The sequence below is a fragment of the Rhinopithecus bieti genome, unplaced genomic scaffold (genome assembly GCF_001698545.2).
Source record: "Rhinopithecus bieti isolate Rb0 unplaced genomic scaffold, ASM169854v2 scaffold_34943, whole genome shotgun sequence".
Taxonomy (NCBI): domain Eukaryota; kingdom Metazoa; phylum Chordata; class Mammalia; order Primates; family Cercopithecidae; genus Rhinopithecus; species Rhinopithecus bieti.
In genome coordinates, this window is record NW_016815584.1 from 297,548 (window position 1) to 315,028 (window position 17,481).

At 38.7% G+C, this 17,481-nt stretch overlaps 1 pseudogene and 1 gene segment (V, D, J or C); both read right to left on the reverse strand.

The window, feature by feature from the left end:
- Positions 1–4,080: 4,080 nt before the first annotated feature.
- On the reverse strand, positions 4,081–5,374 carry LOC108516157 (60S ribosomal protein L4 pseudogene; annotated as a pseudogene).
- Positions 5,375–5,763: 389 nt separating this feature from the next.
- On the reverse strand, positions 5,764–6,559 carry LOC108516115 (T-cell receptor alpha chain V region CTL-L17-like). The segment is given in 2 exon segments: positions 5,764–6,200; positions 6,377–6,559. Coding segments are annotated over 2 exon segments (489 nt in total).
- Between the last annotated feature and the right edge of the window lie 10,922 nt (positions 6,560–17,481).

The following is a 17,481-nucleotide window of genomic DNA, read 5'->3' on the forward strand; positions in this document are numbered from 1 at the left end:
AAAAAAAAAAAAAAAAAAAAAAAATGTTGAATATTGGACCCCACTCTCTTCTGGCTTGTAGGGTTTCTGCAGAGAGATCTGCAGTTAGTCTGATGGGCTGTTCTTTGTGCATAACCCAGCCTTTCTCTCTGGCTGCCCTTAATATTTTTTCCTTCATTTCAACCTTGGTGAATCTCATGATTATGTGTCTTGGGGTTGCTCTTCTCGAGGAGGATCTTTGTGGTGTTCTCAGTATTTCCTTAATTAGAATGTTGGCCTGTCTTCCTGGGTTGTGGAAGTTCTCCTAGATAATATCCTGAAGAGTTTTCCAACTTGGTTCCATTCTTCCTGTCACTTTCAGGTACTCCAATCAAATGTAGATTTGGTCTTTTCACATCGTCCCATATTTCTTGGAGGCTTTGTTTGTTCCTTTTCGTTCTTTTTTCTCTAATTTTGTCTTCTCACTTTATTTCATTAGGTTGATCTTCAATCTCTGATATCCTTTCTTCTGCTTGATTGATTTGGCTGTTGATACTTGTGTATGCTTCACAAAGTTCTCATTCTGTGTTTTTCAGCTCCATCAGGTCATTTTGTTCTTCTCTAAACTGGTTATTCTATTTAGCAATTCACCTAACCTGTTTTCAAGGTTCTTAGCTTCCTTGCATTGGATTATAACGTATCCCTTTAGCCCAGAGGAATTTGTTATTACCCACCTTCCGAAGCCTACTTCTGTCAATTCGTAAAACTCATTCTCTGTTGAGTTTTGTTGCCTTACTGGCAAGGAGTTGTGATCCTTTGGAGGAGAAGAGGTGTTCTGGTTTTTTGAATTTCAGACAGTTTGTGCTGGTTTCTCCCCATCTTCATGGATTTATTTACCTTTGGTCTTTGATATTAGTGACTTTCAGATGGGGGTCTCTGAGTGGACATCCTTTTTGTTGATGTTGATGCTATTCCCTTCTGTTCATTAGTTTTCCTTCTGACAGGCAGGCTTCTCTGCTCCAGGTCTGCTGGAGTTTGCTGGAGGTCCATGCCAGACCCTGTTTGCCTGAGTATCACCAGCAGAGGCTGCAGAACAGCAAAGATTGCTGCCTGTTCCTTCCTCTGGAAGCTTCGTCCCGGAAGGGCACCCATCATATGTCAGCCAGAGCTGTATGAAGTGTCTGTTGGCCCCTACTGGGAGGTGTCTCCCAGTCAGGAGACACGGGATTCAGGGACCCACTTGAGGAGACAGTCTGACCCTTAGCAGAGTTCGAACGCTGTGCTGGGAGATCCACTGCTCTCTTCAGAGCTATCGGGCAGGGACACTTAAGTCTGCTGACACTGCCCACACATCCACCCCTTCCCCGTGTGCTCTGTCCCAGGGAGATTGAGGTTTTATCTCTAAGACCCTGACTGGGGCTGCTGCTTTTTTTTTTCAGAGATGCCCTGCCCAGAGAGGAGGAATCTAGAGAGGCAGTCTGGCCACAGCAGCCTTACTAGGCTGTGGAGGGCTCTGCCCAGTTTGAACTTCCCAGCGGCTTTGTTTACACTGTGAGGCTAAAACAGCCTACTCAAACCTCAGCAATGGCAGACGCCCCTCTCCCCACCAAGCTCAAGTGTCCCAGGTTGACCTCAGACTGCTGTGCTTGCAGCAAGAATTTCAAGCCAGTGAATCTCAGCTTGTTGGGCTCTGTGGGGGTGGGACCTGCTAAGCCAGACCTCTTGGCTCCCTGGTTTCAGCCCCCTTTCCAGGGGAGTGAATGGTTCTGCCTTGCTGGCATTTCAGGCACCACTGGGGTATGAAAAAAAAATTCTGCAGCTAGCCCAGTGTCTGCCCAAACAGCTGCCCAGTTTTGTGCTTGAAACCCAGGCTCTGGTGGCATAGGCACCGGAGGGAAGCTCCCGGTCTGTGGGTTGTGAAGACCGTGGGAAAAGCACAGTATCCGGGCTTGAGTGCACCGTTCCTCACGGCACAGTCCCTCACAGTTGTCTTGGTTAGGGAAGGGAATTCCCCGACCCCTTCCACTTCCCAGGTGAGGCAACGCCCTGCGCTGCTTTGGCTCACCCTCTATGAGCTGCACCCACTATCTGATCAGTCCCAGGGAGATGAACCAGGTACCCCAGTTGGAAATGCAGAAATCACCCGCCTTCTGCCTCAATCTTGCTAAGAGCTCCAGACAAGAGCTGTTCCTATTCGGCCATCTTGCCAAGTCTATATCAAAAAACTTATTTTTAAAAAGACAGATATTGGCCAGGTGAAGTGGCTCACACCTGTAATCCAAACACTTTGGGAAGCTGAAGCAGGTGAATCACTTGATTCAAGACCAGCCTGGCCAACATGGTGAAACCCTGTCTCTACCAAAAATACAAAATTAGCAAGGCATGGTGGCAGGCACCTGTAATCCCAGCTACTCAGGAGACTGAGGCAGGGGAATCGCTTGGACCCAGGAGGCAGAGGTTGCAGTGAGCCAAGATGACACCACTACACTGCAGCCTGGGAAACAGAGCAAATCTCCATCTCAAAATAAATAAGTAAACAAATAAAATAAAAAGACATATTCTAGTTTTGGACGTGTTCAATTTAGTGTGCATCACGATACCAGAAAAAGTGAAACACAAAGCCAGAAATAAGAGAAAGTTATATTCTGTTTGTTTTTAGTTAGCTGTATCCATATTGAGGATGAACTCTGCTAATATGTCAGTACCCATTTGGTATTAAATAATGATGATTACATGCCAGGATCATGCTAGGTGCTTCACATGCATTATTTCAAATATATTGATGGATCTGTGTACTCAATGCATTTTACCTAGCCCCTTTCCTTAAATGTCCATTGGTAAAACATTAAAACAGTGAAATACACACAAGTGCTGGATACAAGGAGTGACACAAGTCATAGCCCTAAAAACTGAGCAACTTTTTAAAGATATTATAAAGAAGGTAGACTTGAAGGATAGTCTAATCAACCCATATGAGCCTACATGATAAAAGCTCACCTGAGAAGCTCTAGGGACAGATGAGCAACTGGACTAACACTTATAAAGCAGTGACAGAGCTCCTGGGGAGTAGAAAGAGATCAAAGAGTAAAATAATAAAGGGTAATCTGATCATGAATTATATGAGGAAGAATGGGCTTCCACTTTGATGATGATGAGGAGGAGGATGATAATGATGATAATGAGTACAAAGTGAAAAACTAAATACTAATTGTCTCTATAAGGAATTTCAGAAAGTAAACATCTGTTTTTAAACAAAATTTTTAACCTTAGAAACAAACTGTGGCTTGTCTGCATGCCATTAGAAGAATACCAAATAGCATCATTGTCATTTTTAAGGAACCAAACCATTGATCTTAGGTCACCAAACTACTCTCCCTGTTAGAATGGTACAGTCATACAAAGAGATGGTAATATAAAACCAATTGAGGCACATAAGAGGATAACTATGGAACTCTCCAGCAAGTTCTCCAAGTGGGCTCTCAATATGTGCGATGTACCTTTCTTACTAGCAAAAGACATCCTGGCTTCTGGCTTGGCAAAAAATTGCAAATCAACCCTGACCTCCTTATCTGCTCCTGGAAGGTTTAATAAATCCCAATATCATCAGTGCTGAAAGAAACCTTAGCATACAATGTTAGAAACATAAGACTTTCTCTTTAAAATGCTGTGAAAAATAGAAAAAATGTGGGACGAATGAAAACATTCAGCACCTCAAGGAGGAAGAAAGAACAAGAGGAAAAGAGCACAAGTGGTTGAAGAAATAAATTATTTCTAGAACAGAAGAAAAAATAAATTTCTAGAAAATTTTAAACTTCCTACATGTAAGAAACTATGTAAAGGGTAACACCTGAGTTCAGAAAAATATTGTCTTTCACCACAAGTATATGGGATGACTATAGGAGAAATAAAATGCTGACTTATACAATTACTCATAAATCATTAAAATTCCTTTTATAAGATTGGGGAAATGTTAAACATTCAGGTTAGAATATAATATTAAATTAAAATGCAAGTCTGTGTGATCCTAAATTTTTTTCCCTCGCTGCCTCTTTGATCAGGTCTTTATTCAAAAGAAGCTGTTCAAAATGATTTGACCTTTGTAGAATAATCAAATTTAAGAGTTTATGCAGCAGGTTTCTTTTCCTCTGTAGTAGGTTTCTTTTCTGTTGGCTTCATTTCAGCTGCTGGTTTCTTGGTAGCTGCTGCCTTTTTTCCCACCAGAGGCTTCTTCTGCTTCTTAACACCAACAACAGCCTTCTTTCCTTTCTTACCTACCACAGGCTTCTTGCCTACCATCCCCTTCTCATTTGATTTGGCTTCTAGTGCAGCTGCTGCTGGATGCTGCTGTATTCCCCAGGAGCTTGTGATTCCTGGCCTGGCGAAGAATGGTGTTGCAGCGCATGGTCTTTGCCTGTGGGTTTAGCTTCAACGTGATTCTCAGATTTTTCAGTGGGTTCTTTAGGACTCTGCGATGAATCTTCTTGCATGGTGCTCAAGGGCTCTCTGGATCTCTGGGCTTTTTAAGATTCTGCTAAGGTCTGTGTTGATCGTCTTGTGCATGGGAAGATTATAGTTACTCTTGAGGGAAGCAACTTTATGCCAAGTGCCATATAATTCATCTAACTTCCGGAAAGCACTTTCAGTCCAAATGCAGAAACGTCCCATATGCCCACCAGGAGCAAGTTTCAAAATGTTCGGTTTGCTTATATTAAGCATCGTAATTCCAGGGATGTTTCTGAAGGCCTTGATGATACCATTATCCTCATTATAGATGATGCAGGGGCCTCTGCGCTGGATATGGTGATGGTTTCTCGTTTTGCCCTTGCCAGCTCTCATTTGCTGAGAGGCATAGACCGTTTCAATATCATTCCAGGCTTTAAGTTTCTTAAGAAGCAAAATAGCCTCCTTGGTCTTCTTGTAGCCTTCAACTTTATCTTCGACTACCAAAGGAAGTTCAGGAGCTTCCTCAATACGATGACCCTTAGACATGACCAGCGTTGGTAAGGCTGAGGCGGCCAGGGCAGAAGAGATAGCATACCGTTTTTTGGGTTGTATTCACTCTCCTATGCCAATGGCGCCAGGTTTTGGTTGGTGCAAACATTCGACCTCCATGACACATATTTCCAAAAGCTCCCTGGCCAGAATGGTGAGTCCCACCACCTCGAACTCTGGGAATTCGAGCCACAGCTCTGCCAGTACCCCAAGACTCAACACTGGTTTGATGACCTACTAATTCACTGACAGCATGGGGCTGTCTGTTGTTTTTGTGCTAGTAGGTGTGAACAAAGTTCACAATACCTGGTCGAATAGGAGCCTTGAATAAGGCAGACAAAGTGACGTTTTTGCCAGATGATTCCCCCTTTTCAGAGTACACGGATATCAGTGGGCGAGCACACGCCATGGCAGAGAGAGGAGAGAGCCACTGCTCCGCTCACCCCAGCTGCTGCCACAGGAAGAGCGATCCTAATTTTGTTTTAATGAAGAAGGAATACTAAATGTCAGCTATGAATTATCTGTGTGATAGGCTTATAAGACATTTTGATTGTTATTTTATAATTTCCTATTTTTTCCTATACCATGCAGTTAATATATTTATAATTAGAAAAAGTTAACAAATACTAATATTAAAAGATAAGAGACTCCATCAAGGAGAGGATTCTCTGACACCAAGATGTCCTTGGTAAGGGAGAAATCATTCAGATGACTTTATGGCAGCCATAAAGTCAACCCTAAGACCAGGATTTCAACTAAGAAATCATTAACTCCCAAAAAGAGTTTAATCAAAATGTTCTGAAACTTGTTAAGTCATTTTGAAACTGACTTTTTAGGATGTTTTGTAACATTAAAAATACAAAACAGCAAAATCCCTGACTTAAAGGTAAAGGAAATAGAGTGTGGCTTTAGCCCCAGGCGCAGGTTTAGGTACAGGATACAGGTGCCTGAGAAGCAATGTGTACTTTCTGCACAGAAGTAGATAGCTGAGTCCCCAGTCTGGGTGTCTGCGATGCGCAGAGACAGATGTTTATCCTTCTTATTCAATAGAACAGTGAGTCTTTGGTCTTGTTTCAGGTCCATATTTGAAAGAATATATGTCAGCAACTGGAGACCTGCTCCAGGTTCTTGCTTATACCAATATAAGTAGGTGGAGGAACTGTCCGTGTAAGTGCAGTTTATAACGGAGATGTCTCCCTCTCGGACACTCAGGAAAAGACTCTGCTCCACGTCCTCTCCTCTACTCACACCTGTGCAAAAGGAAAAATCAGGCAAAATCATCAGGTCATCATTCTCTAGAGTTTGCTTTTTTATTTTTTTCACTGTAGTAACTTCAGGCATTCTGAAAAAGACCAGATGAGTCTCCTCCTCAGACTTCTAATGAATATTTATTAAACACTCTGTTCCTCAAAAGCTCTCAACTCACAGTCCAGCTGCAGCCACAAAAACAGCAACAAAGATCCAGTAAGTGTCTTCATTGTTCTCCCCACCGGAACCTGCAATCTCCAGCCAAGAGAACTATATTTTCAAGTATCTCTTCCTTTCCTCCAAAGCACTGTGGTTTCTTAAACGGTCCACAGAGGCATCTGTTTCTGTCCTCAGCCTACTCACAGAAGTCAACCAAAAGGATCCTTTCATACATTCTACATGAGCAGAGAAGCTCTGCCATCTTGTGGTCAGATCCCCAAACGCTAAACCAATTATCCTGTATCTGTGGGAGACTGTGGCACATAAAACAGCAGAAGGCCAAATAAAGTAAATTCCAAGCGTACCTCTAGTCAGAAATTATGTGGATTAGCAGACAGAAAAAGTGCAAACGTAGGTTTCGGAATTCCATTTTATCTTCTCAGCACACTACTGAGTCATTTTAAATATATTTGAAGAAGTTAGAGGTTTTTCATGTTTATTAAAGACAGTGTATTTGAAATTAAGAAAATGCCATGATTCAGTCTACAAAGCTACTGAGGAGTAAAACCTTTCCTCCTTATCCCTCTACTACTTTTTGAATTGGCCAGAAAATCAATCAGCCAAGTCAACCATCCTGTTTCAGCACTCACAGAGGCAAAACTCTTTGTGAAGGTAACACTTAAGCACAAAAATTGGAGTAAGACAGGTTCACTAGATATATCGGATGCATGCTATTTCAGGCTCTGCTCCTCCAAGCCTGGCCTTGTTCCTGTTCTTGCCATTCCCGGGAAATTGACAGTGCCAAAGGTCATATGAGTGTTGTTTTCTTCAAAATGACTAAATTATAAAATAAAAGATAAAAGGAGGGAGAAAGGCTTCCGTGAGTTGATAATATCTGTCTAATGAAAGGGAAGAGTTTAGCTTATAGACTGCGATGGAAAATCTGACACACACTCTGAAATCTTTTCCTCTGGAAGAACAGATCATCTGAAATTATAGATATGTGGCTTACTTATTGCAACGTATTGACATAAAAGAGGAAACATCTCAGGAAACATCAGGCTACAGATCGAGATAATGTAAACAAGTGTACATCTTTTCCAAGTGTACTCTTATTCCTATTGTCAGAATGAGTGGCTTGTCCTCAGATGTGATCACTGAATAATGATCTGTAGTAGAATTTCCCTGCCCTTACCTTGGGCACTGCTAACTCAGATTTCAGACCCAAAAACTTTTCCCTCAATTTTATTGTCTATTGCTAAAATCATTGTTTAGATATTCCCCTGTGATAAAGCCCTTCAGTACTTTAAATTCTCTATCCAAGCCCTACATCATCTATTTTAATTTCTTCAGTCTTTCTGATTCATTCCTGTAAGAATAAATATAAGTAAGCATAAAACCAGTGCCTGTTAGTAGCATAATATATGTAGGAAACTGACAATGGCAAATTTACTCTCCATCCAGGGAAACTTGGTCTGACTGTTTTTCACAAGTTGAAGTCTCTTCCCTATGCTTTGACTTAGTAGGTCTCCAGGCAATGTAGAAAATTAATCTAATTCCTCGTCTACATGGCATAACCAATATATCTCGAGTGGGATTATGCAGAATCCTAAAATACAAAGACATGTACATGTTACAAAATGTATGTAGATTTATATACATTAAATGTATTTATTTAAAGTTTTCCTTTAAATTTTTTTATTCTTTTACTCATTCATCATAACATATAATTCCCAGATCCTTTATCATATTCCTTAGTTGCCTTTTCCTTGAACTTTTCTTAACACTTTAGGTCAATATCTGTCCTTCGTATATATAGCATGCAGAGTTGAAAATACGAGTCTTTAGGTGGTCTGCTTCTGTTCCACCTATTTACTATAACACTACTAACAATTATGACCTAGAAAAATTTCTACTCCTATGATTTTTTTCATAAAATATTGCCTTATTGTCAAAAACAATGGCATGGAATAGCTCTATTTTCTAGTACTGACATGGATTTCAATATGCATAAGCAATGTTCATTTTGCTCCCAATTTATTTACTTTTTCTTTTCCCTTGGTCATTTTTTCTTTCAGTCTGTATGTGATGCACAATATGTTTATAAATACAGGATAGTTTGTATAATTTGTTTTTAATAATATGAAATAGAAAGTACATCTGAGTGATAAGGCTAGTTATAAACAGTTCTTGGCCTACTCTTACTAATGTCAGAGAGTGCATTACTGATTTCCTTGTAGTATGAGAGTGGCTGACTCTAGGTCTCCTATTCTTTTCAAAATTCTGAACGTGTATTGTCTGGTTGGCATAGATCAATGGTCATATACATGGTTAGGGACCAGATAGTGTATGCCCATGCATACACTGTGGGACAGTGTCTCCCCGCTGGCACACAAATGTAAGACCATAATAACTTGGCACACAGTATTCAGTGAATGTCTTTTCGGTTAAATTGGATCCCAGAATTTCAGAGCTATTAGGACCCTTAGGATTCTGTAGTTCATGGTTTTTCAATATTGGCACTATTAACATTTGCACAAAATAATTCTTGGTTGGAAGCTCTCTTGTCCATTTTAGGATGTTTAGAGCATCTCTGAACTCTCTCCACTAAATGCCAGTTTCAACTCTCTGTATGACAATAAAAAAATATCTCCAGATATTCCAAAATATCCCTTGAAGGACAAAATTGCTCCCATATGAGAACCACTGTTCTAGCTCAATCTCATTCACAAATAAAATACTGAATCTAAGGTAAGTTTAGAGTCTCAACAAAATAAAACAATTAACTAGTTAAAAAAAAAAAAACCCTAGAACTTGAAAAAAATATTTTCCCCACCTCCCTTCACCATTCTGTTTACTTCATCACTTCAGGACCGCATTGCTGAACAAAAAGGTACAAATTCAGGAACTGTGCTAAAATGCAAATCCTGAATCACTAGGACTGGAGTTTGTCCTAAGACTCTGCATTTCTAACAAATTCCAAAGTGATGCTGATGCTGATGATTCAATGTGGATGACTACAGATGGGGCCGGACTGCCCGCCTATTTTCTGTTTTGTGTTGAGTTAGAATTAATTTTTCATTAAATGTTCTGTTCAACTCACCTTAGAAGCAACCTGAGCCTAGAATTTTCTGTGAAATTTTATGGGGTTGTTTGTTTGTTTTGAGATGGAGTTTCGCTCTTGTTGCCCAGGCTGGAATGCAATGGCACAATCTCAGCTCACCCGCAACCTCCACGCGACTCTCCTGCCTCAGCCTCCCGAGTAGTTGGGATTACAGGCATGCGCCACCACCCCCGGCTAATTTTGTATTTTTACTAGAAACGGGGTTTCGCCATGTTGATCAGGCTGGTCTCAAACTCTCTCAAACTTAAGTGATCCACCCACCTTGGTCTCCCAAAATGCCGGGATTACAGACGTGAGCCACCGCACCCAGGCTATATTTTACCATTTTTTAGTTCAAAATATCTTCTAACTTTTCTTGCAATTTCTTCTTTTATCCATGGGCGACTTAGAAGTATGATGCTTAATTTGCAAATATTTGGGGATTTTCTACTGTATACCTTGTAACTGACTTCCAAATTAATTATATTGTGGTAAGAAAACTGTAGGATTCTAATCCTTTCAAATCTATTGGTACTGTTTTACATCTAAAAATATGGTATGTTTGATGAATGTTCTAAGTGTTCTGGAAAAGAATGTATATAATGCACTTGGTGGATATAGTGCTCTATAAATATCAATTAGGTCTAGTTGATTGTTCTAACCTTTTATATTTTTACTGACTTTCTGTCTACTTGTTCTATCAATTACTAGAGAAGAGCATTACAGTCTCCAACTCTGATTACAGATTTGCCTATTTCTCCTTTAATTCTGTTAATTTTGTTTCATATATTTTATAACTCTGCTGTCAGTACATAAATATTTAGAGAATATTATCTCTTCTTGATCAAGTGACCCTCTGTGTATTATTAAATAATCCTTTTATCTTATAACACCCCTCATTTTGAAATAGTCTTTAGTATTAATAGAGACACCAAGCCTTCTTTTGGTTGCTATTTGCATGGCATAGGTTGTCTCTTACTTTAAACTTGTCTTTGTCTTTACAGCACATTTTTTGTGAATGACATACAATTGTGTCTTTTTGTCTGGTTTGAGAATATGTTCCTTTTGTTTGGAGTGTTTATGCTATGAACATTTAATGTAATTGTTTTTATTTGGTTTACATCTATAATCATAATCCATTTTCTATGTTTTTCTTCTAGTCTTTGTTAATATGCCCATTATTCTCCCTTCTTTTGATTTATTCGAGAATTTTTTATATTCAGTCATTCTATTTCCCCCATTGGCCATTAGCTAAACCTCTTTGCTTTGGTTTTTTAATTGTTTATCTACAGATTATCATATGCATCCTCAGTTTATCAGATTCTCTCTTGAATTAATATTATACTACTTCATACATAATACAAGAATCTTACAACAGTTTAATCCTATTGCCCCTTCAGTTTTTTGTGTTATTGCTGTTGATTTTTTTATGTATGTTATTAGCTGTATAATACACTGTTATTATTTTTGCATTTGTCAACCGTATTTTGAAAAACTTAGAAAAGTAATCTTTTTTAATGTTTCCACATAGTTACTATTTTTAATGTTCTTTATTACTTCCTTGGGTCATAAATTCCATCTGATATTATTTGCCTTCACTCAACAAATCACGTAACAAAAATACTTCATAGTTTTTGAAGTATGGTCCTGCTGATAACAAACACTCTCGGCATTAATTTATTGTTAAATGTCCTTGTTCCAGGGTATAGCCCTAGTTGTAGGGTATACCCTTTAGTCCCAGAGCATTGTCCTTATTTCTAGGGCATGGTCCTTCTGGGTTTTCATTAGAAAGTCTAAGGTTTTACCAAATCTTTCACTTGGCAGCACCTGCATTTAAAATTCTATTGCCCTGGTTCAGGGCTACTGCTAAAATCTTTTCTCTCAGCCATCTGGCTGTTGTTTTCTACTTACTTTCTTAGAGTCTTGTCTTATGCATGCACAAGTCAGGAATCAACCAAGGGATAGTTTTATTTTTTGTTTTTAGCTTATATAAATTTAGGGGCTACAAGTGCATTTTTTATACATGAATATAAAGTCTGGGCTTTTAGTATAGCCATCACCTGAATAATGTACATTGTACCTATTAAGTAATTTCTCATCTGTTACCCGCCTCTCACTCTTTCACCCTTCTGACTCTCCCGTGTCTATTATGCACTCTCTGTGTCCATGTGTACACATTATTTAGTTTCCACTTATAAGTGAGAACATACAGTATTTTCTGTTTCTGAGTTGTTTCACTTAAGATAATGGCTTCCAGCTCTATCTATGTTGCTGCAAAAGACATGATTTCATTCTTTTTATGGCTGAATAGTATTCCATTGTGTCTATATACTATATTTTCTTTATCCCACAATTAGGTTGATTCCATATCTTTGCTATTGTGAATACTTCTGTGATAAGCATATGAGTGTAGGTATCTTTTTGATATGATTTCTTTTTCTTTGAGTAACACCCAGTAGTGAGATTGCTGGATCAAATAGTAGTTATATTTTTACTTCTTTGAGATATCTCCATACTGTTTTCCACAGAGGTTATCCTAAGTTACATTACCAGCAACATTATATAAGCATTCCCTTTTCTCTGCATCCTCACCAATGTCTGTTATTTTTTGACTTTTAATAATAGCCATTCTGACAGGCGTAAGATGGCATTTCATTAGTTTTAATTTGCATTTCTCTAATGATAGTGATGCTGTGCATTTTTTCATATGCTTGTTGTCATTTCTATGTCTTCTTTTAAACAATTATTCATGTCCTTTACTCACATGGGGTTTAAAAAGTGAGTAAAGGACACAAATAATTTATTTATATACATAATATATATAATGTGAATAAATTATATATGTGTGTGTATATATATATTGCTTTGTTTTGTTTTTTTGGAGACAGGGTCTCGTATATCACCAGGCTGAAATGCAATGGCACCATCATGGCTCACTGCAGCCTGGACCTCCCAGGCTCAGTTGTACTTTCTGCCTCAGCCTCCTGAGTAGCTGGGACTACAGGCACACACCACCACACCTGGCTAATTTTTGTATGTTTAGTAGAGGCAGGGTTTTACCATGTTGCCCAGACTGGTCTCGAACTCCTGGGCTCAACCAATCCACCTGCCTGGGCCTCTCAAAGTGCTGGGATTGCAGGCATGAGCCACCACATCTGGCCGGGTTATTTTGTTGTTGTTGTTATTTTTGCTGAGTTGTCTGAGTTCCTGCCTAAGTGTGGCTTTATAAGATTTTGTAACTCCTTACACTGTGGATCCTTCTTTTCCTGGATTCCCCCCTTGAATTTCAGATACTCTGTCAGCACTGAACTCCAAACTCTGACTCCTAAACCCAACAACAGTTGCTTTCTGCTTATCTTCATTTCCATGTGCCATATACACACACAGGGACCTCACTCAGTGTGTTTCTGTCCAAGTGACATATCCCCCGCAGTTTATTCTTATGTTTTGTCACTCTTTGGAACCTTCAATTTTTCCTCATTTGTGTATTTCCCAAATATTCACAATATTATTTTATACATGTTACCCACAAAGCCATAACATGTTTTCTTCTTACTACTTAAAAAACATTCCTCACATAACTTACTTTACCACTCTTTATGCCGTTTACTTGCAAGCATCAGTGCCTATTTATGTACATTAAATTTCCACTTGATCAAACATAGGTTGTCTAAAAATCCTAAATTTAAGAGAAATTTGTTTTCAAAGGAAAGATAAAACTTTAGGGTATTTATATGTTTCCACAGTCATCTCTTTTTACAAGCTCCTTAAAACACCTATTAACACATGAATTTTAACGTATGCAGAAAGACTATCTCATTACAAACATCAACAAGTAAAAGTGAAATCAAATTTGGAATTTTTATCCAAATGTGTTACTATTGTGTATACAAATTAAATCTGTTGGAAGAAAGAATTCAGAGTATATTGAGACTGTTTATGACAGTTTATTACTTGTTTATTTATATTGGGGCATTAGTCATACTTCACAACACCTATGAGCTCAATTCTATCAAATTATGAGGGTCATAGATTAAACTATATAGCTACAGTTTTTAATTAAAATAGCTTCTACTATAGTTTAGACCAATTAGCATAATTCTAAGAGCTTGTCAAACGGTTTTCAGTTTTACTAATAGCAAATTTAGCTAACTTTGCCACACTGTTAATAAATTCAAAATGGCCAAACAATGTATATATTCAACCTATTAAACAAATAAAATGCAATGTTTATAAATAACTGTTTTCCAAGGGTGTTAAATTTTGTTTAATACTTTTCTGATCACAAAACCCATTACAGCAGGGGTCCTCAACCTCCAGACCATGGACCAGGCCTGTTAGGAGCCGGGTCACACAGCAGGAGGTGAGCATAGGCAAGCGAACATTACTACCTGAGCTCTGCCTCCTGTCAGAGCAGCAGTGGCATTAGATTCTCATAGAAGTGCAAACCCTGCTGTGAACTGTGCATGCGAGGGATCTAGGTTGCCTACTTCTTATGAGGATCTAACTAATTCCTGATGAGCTAATGGTTTCATCCCGAAATCATCCTCACTCCCTTGGTCTGTGGAAAAATTGTCTTCCACAAAACTAGTCCCTGGTGCCAAAAAGGTTGGGAACTGCAGCATTACAGGACCTCCCACTAAATAAATTTTGGAAAATGCCCCTGAAAGTGAGGAGCTTCGTGGTAAATTCTCCTTTGCCTGCTAGTAACATGAGAAATCAGGAGCGCCACTTCAGTTGTCCCTGACCTTCAGCCAACACAACTATGACTTGAGGCAACTTTTTCCTATAGAAATTTAACTTTCTCTCTCCAGATTACAGAATTCAGTTTGTACTAGACAGTTTTCCTGGAGGATTAGCAGTAATACTGAGCAGAAAACAATGGCCAAATTAAAGCAGGAAAGTACATAAACTGGGTCCAATACTACTGAAATAATTTATCAAATAATTTGTCAAGTAATTAAATGAGTATGGAATATGTGCACAAGTAGCAATCAGAGGACAGATAGAGAGTCAAGACAGAGACCCAAATTCTTAGAGAAATATGCAGTTTCAGATCAGCGAAGACAGGGTACATTGCTCAATAAATCTTGGGGAAAAATAAAACTGGGTCGCTGCTCCACTCCACATTCTAAAAATAAATTTGTGATTGTCCACAAAGTTTACATGTATGAAAACAGAGCTACTAACATAATTATAGAAGAAATAGAAATTGAAGGTTATTTACAATAGCAAGGCAACACATGCCTTTTTAAGTGTAATGTCAACACCAGAAACCATTAATGAAGTCAATATATAAAATTTCATGAAAATTTTAAATGCAGGAATAAGAACACTAATGGATTATTTCATTAATCCTTTCCAGTTGAAGTTATTTTCCATCTGTCTCTTCTGACTAATTCTTCTTTTCACACTATAAACTCCCACCCCAACCCAGAAGTATTATAGTAGACACAATTGACCACTCCTTGAAACATTTTCTTGTTTTGCCTTCTGGGACAGCACATTCTATTGCCTTCCCTTCCAATTCACTAACAGACTTCAATCTCCTTTGCTGACTTTTCCTTCGCTATTAAACCTCAACTGACAGTCCAAGAGCTCAGGTTAAGAATGTCTTCTCCATCCACACTCTTTCCCTAAGTGATCTCATTCAATGGGTTAAGAATGTCTTCTCCATCCACACTCTTTCCCTAAGTGATCTCATTCAATGCATGGTTTGAACACTATCCCATAGGCCAGCTATGTCCTCTGTTAGCTCCAGGCTTAATACGGCACTGCCTGGTCAACAACTACAATTGAATGGCTTGTAGACATCTCTAACTTAACATGTCTGAAATAACACTTTTACCTTCCTACTATAATCAAAAATACTTCCTCTCTCAGAATTCCCTATCTCATCTTCCATGTAACTATATAAGCCAAAAACTTAAAAGTCATCATCGACTCTCTTTTTTTCCCCATCTGCCATATACAAAGCATCATTAAGATCTATTTTTTATCTCCAAACTATAAGTTAATTTATCCATGTTTCTTCATTTCCACTTCTACCACCTAGTCCATACCTCCATCAGGTCTCACTGGGTCCCCTGCAAGTTCTAATTGTCTTTGTGCCCTAGTTTCTCCCCATGCCAACCTTATAAGCCATTCCCCAGAGCACGAAGAGTGATCCTTCTAAAATACAAATCAGATAGTCAAATACTTCCCAATACATGTAGAATAAAATCTGAATCTAACCATGATTTACAAGGCTTTGCATTTTCAAGTCCCTAACTACCTTTTTGACATTATTTCCCATGACTCTTCTTCTCACTATATTCCGGGAGCACCAGCTTCTGTCATAAATGCAGCAAACATGCTCTGCCTAAGGACCATTGTTGCATTTGAAAACTCTTTCTTACCCCAGGTCTTAAATGGTTTTGTCATTTTTCTGTCATTCAAGACTCAGCTCAAATGTCACCTCTAAATGACCTCCATAACCACCGTGATTCTCCTTCACATTACCCTATTTTGTTTTCCTAATGTCGCTTATATTTGGAAATCATTTGTTTCCTTGTTTGTTTGTTTGTGCTGTTTGCCCACAGAAGAATAAAAACTCTGCAGAAAACTTACCTATACTGGAGAATAAGGTAGTTCCTCCATTACATCATTTGCCTATCACATCATAATATAAAATAAATATTTGCTGAGTAAATGTATTAATGAGTTCCAAATGAAATAATTTTGGCTGTTTCTCTCTCAGAGTAAAAAATCATGGTATGACCCTGGCTTCATTTTTAAAATTTTTTTCTATTTCAATAACTTTAGGGGTACACGTGGTTTTTTGTTACATAGATGAATTCTATAGTGGTGAAGTCTAGGATTTTAGTGCACCCATCACCCAAGTAGTGTACATTGTACCCAATAAGTAGTTTTTCATCTCCCATTCCCCTCCCAACATCTCCCTTTCTGAGTCTCCAATGTTCATTACACCACTTTGTATCCCCATCCATATCCATAGCTTGGCTCCCACTTATACATGAGAACACGTGGTATTTGATTTTGGATTTCTGAGTTACTTCACTTAGAATAATGGCCTCCAGTTCCAGTTTCCTCCAGTTGCTGAGAAAGACATTATTCTTTTTTCTGGCAGAATAATAGTATATGGTATGTATATACCATATTTTCTTTATTCACTCATCAGTTGATGGGCACTTAGGTTACTTCCATATCATTGCAGTTGTGAATTGTGCTGTGGTAAACATACAGGTGTCTTTTTAATATAATGACCTCTTTTCCTTTAGGTAGATAACCAGTAGTAAGACTGCTAGATCTAATGGTAGATCTACTTCTAGTTCTTTGAGAAATCTCCATCTGTTTTCTATAGAGGTTTTTCTAATTTACATTTCCACCAGTAGTGTGTAAGTGTTCCTTTTTCACCACATCCATATCAACATATCCAACACATCCAAACACCACATCCAAAAAACATATTGCTTTTTGACTTTTTAACAATGGCCATTCTGGCTAGGGTAAGGTAGTATCTCATCGTGGTTTTAATTTGCATGTTCCTGATGAGTAACGATGTTTGATTTTCTTTTTTTTTTTTTTTTTTTTTTTTTTTTTTTTTGAGACGGAGTCCCACTCTGTCACCCAGGCTGGAGTGCTGTGACCCGATCTCAGCTCACTGCAAGCTCCGCCTCCCGAGTTCACGCCATTCTCCTGCCTCAGCCTCCCGGGTAGCTGGGACTACAGGCGCCCGCCACCTCGCCCGGCTAGATTTTGTACTTTTAGTAGAGATGGGGTTTCACCGTGTTAGCCAGGATGGTCTCGATCTCCTGACCTCGTGATCCACCAGTCTCGGCCTCCCAAAGTGCTGGGATTACAGGCTTGAGCCACCGCGCCTGGCCTCTGAGTAACGATGTTAAGCATTTTTTCATATGTGTCTTGACCATTTGTATATCTTTTTTTGAAAAATGTCTATTTATGTTACTTGCCAGCATTTCAATGGAATTGTTTTGTTTTTTTTTTTCTTGCTGATTTGA